Source organism: Centropristis striata, chromosome 13 (assembly GCF_030273125.1).
Source record: "Centropristis striata isolate RG_2023a ecotype Rhode Island chromosome 13, C.striata_1.0, whole genome shotgun sequence".
NCBI lineage: Eukaryota > Metazoa > Chordata > Actinopteri > Perciformes > Serranidae > Centropristis > Centropristis striata.
Window position 1 is genome coordinate 32,347,684 of NC_081529.1, and position 13,867 is coordinate 32,361,550.

General features: G+C 37.4%; 1 protein-coding gene across 1 annotated transcript in view; it reads right to left on the reverse strand.

The window, feature by feature from the left end:
• pitpnc1a (phosphatidylinositol transfer protein cytoplasmic 1a) overlaps nucleotides 1–13,867 on the reverse strand; it is a 94,256-nt gene that overhangs the window by 10,850 nt on the left and 69,539 nt on the right. The window contains exons 5-6 of the mRNA XM_059347544.1: nucleotides 6,030–6,101; nucleotides 1,657–1,752 (exon numbers count right to left, since the gene is read on the reverse strand). Of these exons, the coding sequence (XP_059203527.1) occupies nucleotides 1,657–1,752; nucleotides 6,030–6,101 (168 nt within the window). The remainder of the gene's footprint in view (nucleotides 1–1,656; nucleotides 1,753–6,029; nucleotides 6,102–13,867) is intronic.

Here is a 13,867-nt window from a genome sequence, read left to right on the forward strand (position 1 = left end):
GCCTAATACCGTGCACAGCATATAAAATATTGTTCTATGCAAGTTAATGACAGTCATATCCCGTGGCTATTCCAACATACAAAGTGATTATGTACATTCACTGAGTGAATATTTAGAAAATAAAACATATATTTCTCGCTAGAAATGTGATCAAAATCCATTTTTATGCAGAAACTAAGTCAAAATATTGATTTTTTTCACTAAAAATGAGAGAACTGTCCGCCATGTTTTTTGTTCTGACCGCCGGGACCTTGAAAGTCACGTGACTTGGAACAAACCAATAGAAAAATGACATTAAAAAAAAATGTCATTAACTTGCATTGTAGCGAAATCCGTGTCAGTTTCACGGAAATTTGACTGATTCCGTGGCTATTCCACGGATTTTGAGTTAAGCGAATCCGTGGCTATTTCACGGATTCCTGTGAGACCAGGTTCAAATAAGCATGTTGAACACTTAAAATAAGCAATTAACTCTTAAAACCAGATAAATTAAAGCTGCCAGCAGCGATGAACTGGCCCGAGCAGAGTGACCTGACAATTATTTGTTTCTTACCAAGATAAAGAGACTTTAGATTTAGAAGTGTTAGATAATTTTTTCACTAAAAATGAGAGAACTGTCCGCCATGTTTTTGTTCTGACCGCCGGGACCTTAAAAGTCACGTGACTTGGACATAAACCAATAGGAAAAAATATCCATGGAATAGCCACGGGATATGACTGTCATTAACTTGCATTGTAGCGAAATCCATGTCACGGTGCGTTCAGACCGGACGCGTAGCGAATATTTTGCGCGACAAGATTACATACAAAGTCAATGCAAACACGCGAATAGACGCGAATTTTTGCCGGCGGCGCGAATCGCGGGTTTCGCGCGACGCGAATGCCGCGATTGACGCGAATGTCGCGGCGCAAATGAAACAACGCGAATTCGCGTGAGTTCAATGAATTCAACTTTGGCGAAATATTCGCGTGACGCTGTGTCGGGACAGCCTATCAGCGTTGACATTCTGGACGACAGTGTCCGAGATACATACATGAGAGAGAGGAGAAAAGAGGCAGGAAGGAGGAGTGGGTCGGCAGGAGGGAAAAAGGTGGAAGTACTCTGCGGTCCTCTCTCCGTGCTGAGTGCGCTACCGGATGATGTCACTCACCCAGACACGACGGCGTGTTTTCCGACGTATCTCGGACTTCCAGAGCAGGTACAGGGACGCTATGCTTGTCATGGTTGATGACAGAATGAAATGGAGGGAATTATTTGGCGCTAAATAGTCTCTTGGGCGAAAATTCGCAAGTTATTTACTCGCGCGAGTTATTTACTCGCGCGAGTGACGCAAGTTAAATTCAATTCTCGCGCGAATCAACTCGCGCGAGTAACGCGACGCGAAAATTCGCTACGCGTCCGGTCTGAACACACGGTCAGTTTCACGGAAATTTGAGTGATTCCGTGGCTATTCCACGGATTTTGACTTAAGTGAATCCGTGGCTATTTCACGGATTCCTGTGAGACCAGGTTCTTTTTATCCTTGTGGTATCAAAAATGGTATTGAATATTTTCCTGAGTATCGAATATCGAGTTGAAAATCTTCGTATGGTGACAGCCCTACCTCATACAAACATAAACAAGTGTATCCTGAGGTGGGCGACCCCTTCACTCACCTCTGAGTCCTTGTAGTGGCGCTCGGGGATCTCATCATAGGCGATGTCCACGAAACACACCTCCGTCTCCTCTTCTCTGGGCTCGCTGCCAAAGATCTGAGGAGCAGGGAACAGGTCAATGTGTGAGGAGGACAGCCAGATCAATAATACACTTCAGTGGTTGACGGATGTTGTGGGAGAGTGCGCTGTGATTTCCCCAGTCACTTGGTGAGGCACACGTACAGAAAGGAAGAGTAAAGAATGAAATATTTCGAAGGAAAGCAGAGGTCTAAAGGGCTGCGGGGGTTTGACAATAACAGTATCCTGTTGGTTGTAAAAGTATAAAGTGCTGATGACATGATGTCCTTCTGACTTTTTCCTCAGACAAAACAGGTGAGGATGACTGTGACTCACTCCATGTGGTCGCTGATTCCTTCCTGTGTCTGACTCACACAGAATAGTAAAGTAATGACGGTTTATCCGCTCCTTTCAGAAAAAAATCACACTTCCTGCGTCACGGGGGATTGATCACACTTTGAACATACGTTGATTTTTTATGCAGGTGTAGCAGAAAGGAGAAAGGGCAGAAAAGGTTATTAAATGAGACAAAAGGCTGTACAAATGCTGAAGGCAGTGGGAGGAAGTGTAAACTTGAGAGTGGAAGGAGCAGACACGTCGATTTAACTCTTCTTCACTCACTTCTTAACCACACTGTAAAAAATGTCCCGTTGTTTTTACAGAAAAAAAACTGGCAGCTGCGGTTACCAGAATATTTCTGTAAAAAATACAGTACATATGTCAACATCTTTACAGAACAACTTGTACATTTTACATCCTAAAACTGTAGTAATTTAAAAAAACAAAAACATTTTAAAGTTGTAGATTACACCGTCCTTTACTGCTAATTTAACAGGATGATGCTGCTTTTATACTGATTATTTATGCAAAATTTACATGCAGATTTTGCTTATTGTGCACTGAATACCAGTAAAATTTACAAGTTGTTCTGTAAAGTTGTTTACATTTGTACTGTATTTTTTTGCAGAATTATTCTGGTAACCACAGCTGCCATTTTTTTTCTGTAAAAGCAACAGAATTCTTTTTACAGTGCAGTTACTATTCAGAGGTACCGCCGGCAAACTACAACTTTTTTTTCTTCCGGAGGGTGTAGTGGGCTCAATTTTAGGAGTATACTAAAGATACTGATATCATATGAAACTATAAGATCTATAGACGCCAAGCATGTCAGGAAATCAGGTTGTGGGTGTGCAGCTTTCCAAGGTTTATTGACAATAAGAGGGTTTCTCAGCAGTTTGTAGAACAGAAGTGCTCTTCATCCAATCGCTGAAAATACAGAAATCTCCAAAATTATCAAAGTTTTTGAACCCAAATCTCAGCATGGATTCTTCTATGTGTTTCCAAAGGTCTTTTTATATTGATCAATTATTCTGGAGGGTTTTTCTGACCATTTTTATCCATTCTCCATATGAATAAAATTGCATAATTCAGCACCAAATGTATGTAGCAAATGGTATCAACCCCAAAATTGCTGCAACAACTTATTGGACACAGTTGAACATGGACTGGACTTTAGAAAGCGTATCCTAATGTTATGACCCTTTATTCACCATAATAGGATTCAATAAATAAGTAATTGATTCATTAAGTCATTTTTAATTAGTTATTTTTGACCAAAAAATTTGACACACAGTGCTGAGCTTCATCTCAAATTAATCTTCAGGTTCACAGCTTTCAGATGATGTCACAATCTATGTGTCATTTATTGTTGACCTGCTATCTCCCCCTAAACATCCACTGCACACAACCACCAATTCTAAAAAAAAAAATAAAAAAAATAAAAAAAGGCCCCAAATAATAAGTGGTTAAACACTGCCTCTGAGAAACCATCACACTGGATCTGCAACTCGTACGAGCCGCCACTAAGTGGAGCTGCTGCCTTTTGTTTTCAGCTACAGTTTGGATCGAGGCAATATTGTGTAACCGTCAGAATTGCCCCTAAAGTGTGGAAGTGAAATCGAGGGAGAGGTGAAGATCAAACTAAAGCGATTTTAGTGGGAGACATAAAAGGTAAATAGAGTAAAAACTTTCACGAACAGATGTCACCATGAAACTTCCCCAGTTGATCACCCTAACCCTGAATGACAGTAGGTGGTTATTGTTGACGTTTTATTTTTTAAATATATTATAACTATTTTTCTTTTTTTTGTGTGTTGTTATTTGTTTGTTCAATGTTGTCTCATTGTGACTACATGGGAGTAAGATAATAACAAGTTATGCATGTTAATTATGCTAATAATAAGTTTATATACTACATTACTATGTGTTATACATACATATATATAAATATTATTGTTGTTATAAAACTGAATATAGTAAATTAACATAGGGTGAAAGGGTGGGATTTAATGAGTCTTGTTGTTGTTTCATTTTGTGTTGTTGTCTTGTAATTATTGTTGTTTGTTTGTTTTTAATGATTAATCTTTTATTTTGTGTTCAAATAAATTCTCAATCAATCAAAAACCCTACATTAAGACAGTTATTTTAAGTTTTCTGAAATTTTATGTTTTAACATGCAAATGCTTCATTATCTGAGGGGAATTTAGGAAAAAAAATCTACAAATAGTGTAGTAAAATAAACACATTAAATGTGCATTTTCAATGCTTTCTTTCCATTAGTAAAGAAGAGTGAAAGAAGGCATGTTCTTTTTTTTTTTTATATATTTATTGCTATTTGATTTATTTATGAGTTTGTCCTCTACCTATTTGGCATAAACGGTTAAACATTAATGAAAAAGAGAACTGTGTCACTTGAATGACAAAAACTGTTTTATAGTTCTAAGAGCGTCTCCCTTTTTATTGTATAAAGGATGAACTAGAACGATTATAATTTTTATAATGAAAATTTGGCTGTGATTTTTAACAGCCATTTTTAAAAACCTGTTAGCCATGTAAACAACAGACAACAGACAACACAAACAACAGCTCGTAATGGAAGAATGGAGGAAAACAAGGACAAATGGACCGACGGTGAAGTCCAGGTTTTCTGAGAATAAATGTGTTTTTTGGGCTGTTGGGTTGGCAAACCAAGTTATGTTGTATGTCGCTCAGACGTGATGTTGCCATACCAACTGCTGGCTGTCCACGTTCCTACTGGCGGTGCAAATGCAAGGAGTGAAAAAGCCCTTGTGGACACGTAGTTCTCGGAGAAAACCCCCAGTTCCTCTCAGGGAGTCCCAAGAACTATTTGGTGCAAAAACGCCTCTAGAAGTTAAACAACTCTGGGAAAAAATAACAATGTTACCGAACGACTTGATCACACTGTGTTAACCCTCTATGGTACGGTGTTGCCCCATTTTTGGCCTGTCAAATTTCTACAATGCATGTTTTTGAGTGATGCAATACTTTTAAAAAAGAGGGAAGAGTATAGGGAACCAATGGCAATGCTTTAATTTGTCACATGACCTCCAGGAGGCCATATTGAAACCCTATTTTGCAGACTTTTCCAAAGGAAACAGCTTTGCCATTTTGCGGCACAAGAAATCACTCAAAACATCATTTCCTGGCCCTTTTCCATCTGGAAAAAATATATTCCTACTGATAGGTGAGTAAAGCTTCATTTCTGATAGTTTCATACACTTAGACTGTTCAAGACATTAATTTCAATGGGTCGTTGGTTCAATGGTACAATGTTCCCTACAAGCAACATTCAGACAAGAAACCGGTTAAAAAAGTTCCTTTTATAATGTTTTTAAATTTAAAATGTTATGTATTGTACCCCGTTGAAACTACTGAATCTTTTACACATGTTTATTAAATAAATTATGTTAAAATTCATTTTAAAACGTACATTCTCACTTGTGCACCGTTATGGTACAATGTTGCCTATGGGCAACAAACCCCCCCCAAAAAAAAAAAAAAAAAAAAATTATATAAAATTTCTTCAGATTATGTTTATTTATTCTATTTTAAGACAAAAAACACTCCAGAAATGTTTTCCCTAACTGGCATCATAATGCGTACCATAGAGGGTTAAAACTATCTGCAGGATTGAGAACATAGTGTAATTAGTGACATCATGTTCATATCCTTCACTTAATTAATCTCACATTTAAAGGGTGGCACAGTGTTGCAGGAATAAAGAGAATTCAGCAGTTCTCATTTGGAGGCTTTGAACCAAGAAGACCAATGCAAACATGGAACGAAAAAAAAGTGGGGCAATAAAATAGACAGGTGTGTAACGGGACTGGCAGAGGGAAGAAGAAAGGAGATTCTGCGAAACACTTGAAAAAATCATTTGAAAAAGCGATGATGTCTTTGTCAGATCTGCCCACTCAATACGCTCACAACCACACGACACTCGGAGCTTGACTCACATTATCGTTGCTCCCTTTGTTGTCCTCGTATTTGCTCTCTATGTGGATGGAAAACTTGGGCAGGAAGGAGCACTGGAGGGGGATAGAAAAGACAAGACAGTGAGAAATTGATATGAGCAGTGATCACATTGTCAGATGATAATTACGTAGCTCAGGTTTGGACCAGATGTGAGACTAATTGTGTGTCTCTCCGTGTGTTTTATCAGCCAAACCAGATGAGTAATAATGATTATTCTCTTCTCACTGTGGAGATTTACTGCACGGCTGCCTTTCCTCGCCAGTGCTTTACACACACACACACACACACACGCACACACACACACACACAAACAAATGCACAAATGCACTTTATTGCCATCAGCCGTTATATTGACTGCCGTTCATCAGCATTTGAATGCATTAATTTCAATGGATTAAGGCTTAACAGCAATTATTATACAGCCAATGGATGGTGGTATACTGGTTACATATGCTGTGTGTGTGTGTGTGTGTGTTTATTAAGTCAGTGCTGCCCTGTCTTTCTGACTCTTATAAGGATACGTCAACAACAAAGTGTGTGTCTGTGTGTGTGTGTGTGTGTGTGTCTATATGTGCGTGTGTCTGTGTGCTGTGTGTGTGTCTGTTTGTGTCTGTTTGTGTGTGTGTGTCTGTGTGTGTGTATGTGTGTGTGTGTGTCTATCTGTGTGTGTGTGTGTGTGTGTGTGTGTGTGTGTATATGTGTGTGTGTGTGTTTATTAAGTCAGTGCTGCCCTGTACTTCTGACTCTTATAAGGTAAGGATACAACAACAACAAAGACAGCGTGTTTGTGTGTGTGTGTGTGTGTGACAAACTGAAAGCAGAGGATAAACATGCTTGAGCTTGTAGTTGACATCAACACTGAGTTTCTCTTTTATAAATGCTCTAGTTATATTGAATACCTTACGATACAATATAGAGCATTTTCATTGACTGATGCACAATACACACTTAATGTCGAGTGTCTCTATATAAGAGGTACAGACACGGAGTGAGAGGACACAGTTGTTCCACTGAATGGATGTTTGTCTGGGAGGCAGCAAACAAACAGAAAGACGAGCTGGAACCCAAGAAACTCAAGTTTGCAGTGCTTGGTTTTAGCTCAACAAATGTAAAAAAAAGGCGTCAACCTCCGAGTCTGAGCAGGGAGGCAAACCAGGAAGTGCCTTAAGCTGCATTCTACCAAAAATTCCAGCAGGGGGCGCTAAGTTTCAACATTCAAACAAAACATTTCTGTCCATTAATTTCAAAACAAAATAGGAAACTTCTCACTTGATTTATTACCTCAGAATTTTTTTTTTTTAGGACAACACTATGGTCTCAATCACTGGTAACAAATCTTCTTCAAGACAATCTGATGTTTATAGTGTAAATAATGGCTTCATTTAGAAGAAAATAGAAGATAAAGAATTATTATTATTTGGGGCGGGGCTACCTTTGATTGACAGGTCACTAACAAGGCGAGCCGTCATCAGGAGAGAAGTAGAACAATGCGTATCCATGGCAACGTGTCAATAAAGTTATATATAACGTTAGATAGATATAAAAAAGGACGTTTAGCCGTTTGGTCTCATAACTTTGACCCTTTTACTGTATTTTCACTTAATGACAGTTTATTTGAACGTTTTGTTCAGTAAAAATGTCTTGTTCAGCGTTTGGTTGGACTAACAGACACTCCAAGGAGTCGCTGCTCAGTTTTCTGAGGTAAGTAACATTTTGTTTTGTTTTTTGCCAAAACTAACATCCCAGTTAATGCTCCAGTTAATGCTAACATGAATTAGCAGCAGCTTCTCTCAGTCAGGTTGAGGTGTAGAGAGGCTGTAGTCAGTGATCAGATCCCTCTCCTCCTCCACAGTCCAAATATGGTCTGCTTCCTGTATCGGAAACAAGATGGCGGCGAGTGTAACGATGAACTTGATGCTTCCAACGGGCCACAAACCAACGGGTGACGTCGCGGTGACTACGTCCATTATTTATATTCAGTCTATGATTTTATTACATGTCTGTTTTACTTCTAAAAGCAAAGCCGGATCTTGTTTACGGCAGTATTTCAGAGTCTCTGTGTAAAAGAGGCTACACAGCAAAATCTGTAGTGTTGTTTTTTCAGTGTTAATAATTTTGAGTTGGTGAGTTGATTTTGGAGTTGTTTTAACACTTTTAGTGATCAAAAAGCTTCTGCCAGCATTGTTACATGTTAACACCTGACACCTGAGTTGGATTCACTTCAGTTGGAGTTGATTTTCAGATTTTGTGACTTGTATGTTCGGCTAAAGACAGAATGCACTTTTAATGTATCGTAAAACAAAACAATGTATGTTAAAAAACACTCAGTGAAAGGGAATAAGACGATTTCAGTGTTGAAAATACACTTTAATGTGTCATAAAATAACACGATGCATGTTAAAAATGAACACTCAAAGTGAAAGGGAAAAAAACACAATTTGGAGTTAAAAGTGCACTTATGTGATGTCATAAAACAACACCAAGGGTGTCAAATATTTAACACTATTAAAGAGTTAAAATATGAACACTTTAAGTGTAATTTTAACTCCGTGAGAACTATATAAACTAAGAAAAAGTGTTAAATTTAACACTCTGCGAGTTGAATTAACACTCCTGATTTTGCTGTGTATCGTCACTGCCACTGCCAATCATTATCCTCCATCTATTGCATCATCACCACCCACCTTGGGCTAACATTGCCGAGCATAATGGGTCCCATGAGGCAGCGTGACTACAGGAGCACCATCAACACAGACTATAAATACTGACAAGTGGACCTCTGTTTGTTGGAGGCTCGTATTGAGATCATTATTACTGCTGGTTATTGGCTCTTCACACCAACAGGAACGGGACGCTCATTTTCAGCAGCAACACTCACATTCTAAAGGTTATTAAGTTGGAAAAAGTTTCCACTCACTCATTCACTTTCAGATCAGCACGACCTTTTTCTCAAACACCCAGATGTTTCAAGCATCTGTACAGTCTGAGGGGGAAAGATCAGCCTGCTGCTGATTTTATTTGTGCTTCATTGATGTTACCATAAGGTGGGCAGGCTAATGTCCCTCCGATGTCCCAGAGCCAATCATTACAGCTTTTTCTCACTGACACTCAGTTAACCAGTTATAGCAATGAGAGTTTTGGGTCTCTTAACCCCTTTGATGCACAAAAGATCATTATTAGTTTAGATTAGATTAGATTCAACTTTATTGTCATTGCACATGTCACAAGTACAAAGCAACGAAATGCAGATAGCATCTAACCAGAAGTGCTTAAGCAGTAATTAAGTGAATCATAGTGCAATAAATACAGGAATGAATTGTTTAAAAAAAATGCAGTATATATATATATATAGGTATAGATTATATAATAATTAAAAAAGATAAATGCAGATCTAACTGTACATTAGTGCAAGTAGATATATATATATATATATATATATACACACACACACATATATATACACGCACACATATATATATGTATATATATATACATATATATATATATACACACATATATATACAGACACATACATATACACACATACACACACACACACACACACACACACACACACACACACATACATACACATATATATACACATATATAAATATATACATAGTAGTGCAAATGAAGGATCCATTATGTTCATCAACATTATGTGTATTGTATATGAACAAGGTGAAAGTGCCGTATATTGTGCAGTGGCGGTTACTGTATTTCAGTTAGTAAGGGTGGTGTCTGTGTCAGGAAGGGTTATATCCATTTTTCCTTTCATACTTTATGAAAAAAAATAGTTTTTGTATTATTACATCAAGTTTACACACATGGGTCAAAAATGACCTTGTGCATTAGAAGCTTAGATATACAAAAAGTGATTCACTAAATTAACAATTTTGGTATATGTGTAACTATGTTTGTCTTATTTTGAAGGTTTAACTTTAAAAGAGTTGTTAGAACCACCAGATTACATTGGAAAATCACATATTTTAACATTTGAGACTTATTAGAGCCACCAAATAATTATTTCCATTGGGAAAAACACAAATTTAATAAAATAAGATAGTTAATATTTGTGTCTTCTTTGTCAGGTTTTAAATTGGTGACAACATATAAACACCTTCTAATGCACAACATGGGTCAAAAATGACCTTGTGCATTAGAAGCGTAGTGATAAAAAAAGGGGGTTTATTCAAAAAGTAAGAAATTAAAACAAAAAATTAGAATGTATGATGATCAAAAACAAGTTATTTGAGGAAAACCTGCAATACTGAATGATGAAATTAATTTACTGCAAAGATATAGAATATAAAAACTTTGGTAAAAAAAAGTCGGGTTACTTTAGACCCATGTTGTGCATCAAAGGGTTAATGTTTTTAAAGCAAAATTAGCTCAATCAGTTGCTATTGACAGGCGGATGCAGGTGAAGGCAATTTTACATTTCAACCTTCGTCTACATTTCAGAGCTTTAGAGTAAATGAAACAATTTGATTTTAGATACAAGTGGCTGAAATCATTTCTGCCAAGGATGTGTTTTGCTGCATGTCTTTTTAGGGACCCCAGGAAGACTAGCAGTCGCTAAGGCGTCAGCTAATGAGGATCCATTCAATAAACAATAAACAATAAACGCTGACTCAAATTTGGACACGAGCTGAGAGCAGACTGAGATCTGATCGTACCCTCCGCTCACGTCCACTTTGATAAATGCCGAGCCTTGTAGAAATGATTGTACGCTCCTTTGATAAATGAGGGCAGCTGTGTTTAGTGTATGCACCAGACACTGAGGCAAACTGCTTGTCAGTGAAAACCTACTTGGAAATAAACCTGCTTCTGTTTACCCTCACAGATATGTTGAGCAGCTCAGTTATCTGAAAGAAGCTTACAGAAACACTGGTGCTCCTTGGCATTATAGAAAAATAAAAAAATCAGTTTATCATGACTGTTTAGGATTCATCCCTGCAGAGGTGACCCCCCGGGCAGACCCACAACACACTGGAGGGGATTACACATATAACATTCAGCCTGGCTGCACCGCAGGACTCACAAGTTAGAGCTGGAGGTGAAGAACATCTCACTAAGACTCTGACTCAGAAAATAAATGAATAGTTGATGCTGATTATTGCCGTCTCTTAAAGGAACACTCCACCGTTTTTTCATATTAAAACATGTTATTCGGTCAAGTAAGACGAGTTGATACAGACCTCTTGCGTCTCAATGCGTGCACTCAATCGCCCTGGCGCGCGGAGCTACTTGGCTAGCACTTAGCTTAGCCCAGTTCATTCCTTAGGATCCAAACAGATGGACAGTTAGATGGCGCAGTAATATCATCACTCCTGACGGAAGTGAGAGGGAGCGGAAGTGATGATATTACTGCGCCGAGTCGAAGTGCTCCCAAGTGCTATTCCGCCATACATTATAGTTCTCCTTTTTATCCGCTTAGAAAAGCGCCACGTTTTATTTTGTGTCGCCATACTTGGTCGTTTAACTACTCATGTAGCTGTATTTAAATAGGGAAAACGTGGAGGAGTTTGGTCGCTTCTAACTGTTTGATTGAGTTGTTGCGATTGAGTGCACGCATTGAGACGCAAGAGGTCTGTATCAACTCGTCTTACTTGACCGAATAACATGTTTTAATATGAAAAAACGGTGGAGTGTTCCTTTAACCCTCTGGGCTCTGAGCCTATTTGTCCTTTATACAGTGGCGGTTCTACACAGGGGCCTCCAGGGGCCACTGCCCCTGTGAAGAAGCCCTTGGCACCTGCTGTGGCCCCTGTGTCAAATTAATAATAAAATGATCAATTTATAACCGAATTTCCCTTCGGGGATGAATAAAGTAATCTATCTATCTATAACGATGAACGGCGGAACAATTCTCACCTATTTTTTGTTCAAACAATATCTCATTGTACACAAAAGGAACCCAGAATGTGCACATTGTATAATAGTTGAATTGTGCAATAAAAGCTAAATATAAAGAGAATTCTCACTGTGCTGCACTTTCAAAATAAAAAAAAGTAATTGTGCACAAAAATGAGAAATGTCATTGTTGTACAAAAAAGTATTTTTTAATCATTTCTTTTATTTTTTTTTTTTATAAGATTTTTAATGTGCCCCTCTGATTAAACACTGGCCCCTCCTTGGCCCCCACAGTAAATTTGGTCTAGAACCGCCACTGCCTTTATATACCACATAATTTACTATACTCATGTTTGGTATTTGATATTTTCTCAGCACAACTTCAACATGATCTGACTATTATTTTTTCCACTTAACCCACTTTATTAACACATTGTGCCCAAAAATACACAAAAATCATGAAATCTGACATAAAATTATACTATTTATGACAATAAAAACCACAAATATGCTCAATGAACTGTTTCACCCTCTGGAGTCTCCAAAAGCTCCAAATCCAGACTTCTTCACCACGTCCAGACTAGAAAACAAAGCAGCGTGGAGCCCTACTGTAAATTTACCTCTAAAGTTCTGGCTGTAAACTCCATGAGGCCAGTTTCAGTTTGATGATGATATACCAAGTAAAACTGGAGACAAGCTCAACTATATTTAGTATAAAATGATAGAACTGGATGGAACCCTCTTATATGTTAGATTTGCAACCTTTGTTCACATTTGTAACATTTTTTTTATTGAGCATGATAGTGTTTTGAAAGTAAAAAAAAGATTCAAAATCACATTTTGTGTTGGACTAAAGGACAAAAAAAGACACAAAATGACCAAAAAAAGATACAAAATGACTAAAAAAGAAACAAAATCACACAAAAAAGACACAAAAAGACACAAAATCACTAAAAAAGACACAAAAAGACCAAAAAAAGACACAAAGACGATTCAAAAATGAACAAAAAAGCCTAAGACTCCATAGAGTTAAGACCTGAAACATGGGTTGAAACAAGGTTGCAAAGGTTGGAAACAAGGTTGCAAATATGAACATATAAAGGTAAAATTCAAATATAATAAAACTATACACAAAGAATTACCATAAAAACATGTTTATTTATAGTAACAGTGTTAGATGATTAGAACCCTTTTTTTCCATTTTTACAGAATTCCACGCCTGCCTCGTCCCATCCTACTTTTAACACTTGAATAAATATTTTTGTACTATCAAATTAAAGCGATAATAGCTTTGGTTTTACGTGACCTCAGAACGTCAAACAAAAAACTGGAGAAAGTTTCAAGTCTGTAATTTGGAGTGAAGTTTTTATTACAGCGCTTGAATAAAAGCCACGTTATCATAGACCTCAGAGGATTAAGCACCTCTTTTAATGGGCTGTACATAATTATGCACAGGCAACTAATTATTAACTCAAACGAATACGTTTAAACATAATAAACATAATAAACATAATAGAAATCATTCTGTGTGGATTGAATCAGGTTTCCAGACTACACTGGGTTTATGACTGATGTGAAATTACACGTTTTTCAAAGATGGGAGGCTTGTAGTTAAATGTCACTGTGTGGAAAACACAGAAATCTGAGATGAGATGTTAATATTTGGATCAGAATCCATTTGCTGTGAGCATAATCTGATGAATGAAGGTCAGAATCAGTCACAAATGTGCAAAAATATCTATCTGTCATGCACACACACACACACAGCTTTAAAAATTATTTTTCAAAAGCAGTTAGCAGTTATCCTGATATACTTTTCTTTCCTCATAGGTGATGTATTTCTTAGAGTTTTATTAACTTCTGAGATGTACAGTAAAATTAAATAATGAGGCCTAATTGGCCATTGCTATCATGGTTAAATATTTTACAAATAATTTCTTGAAAAAAATATGTTATTAGC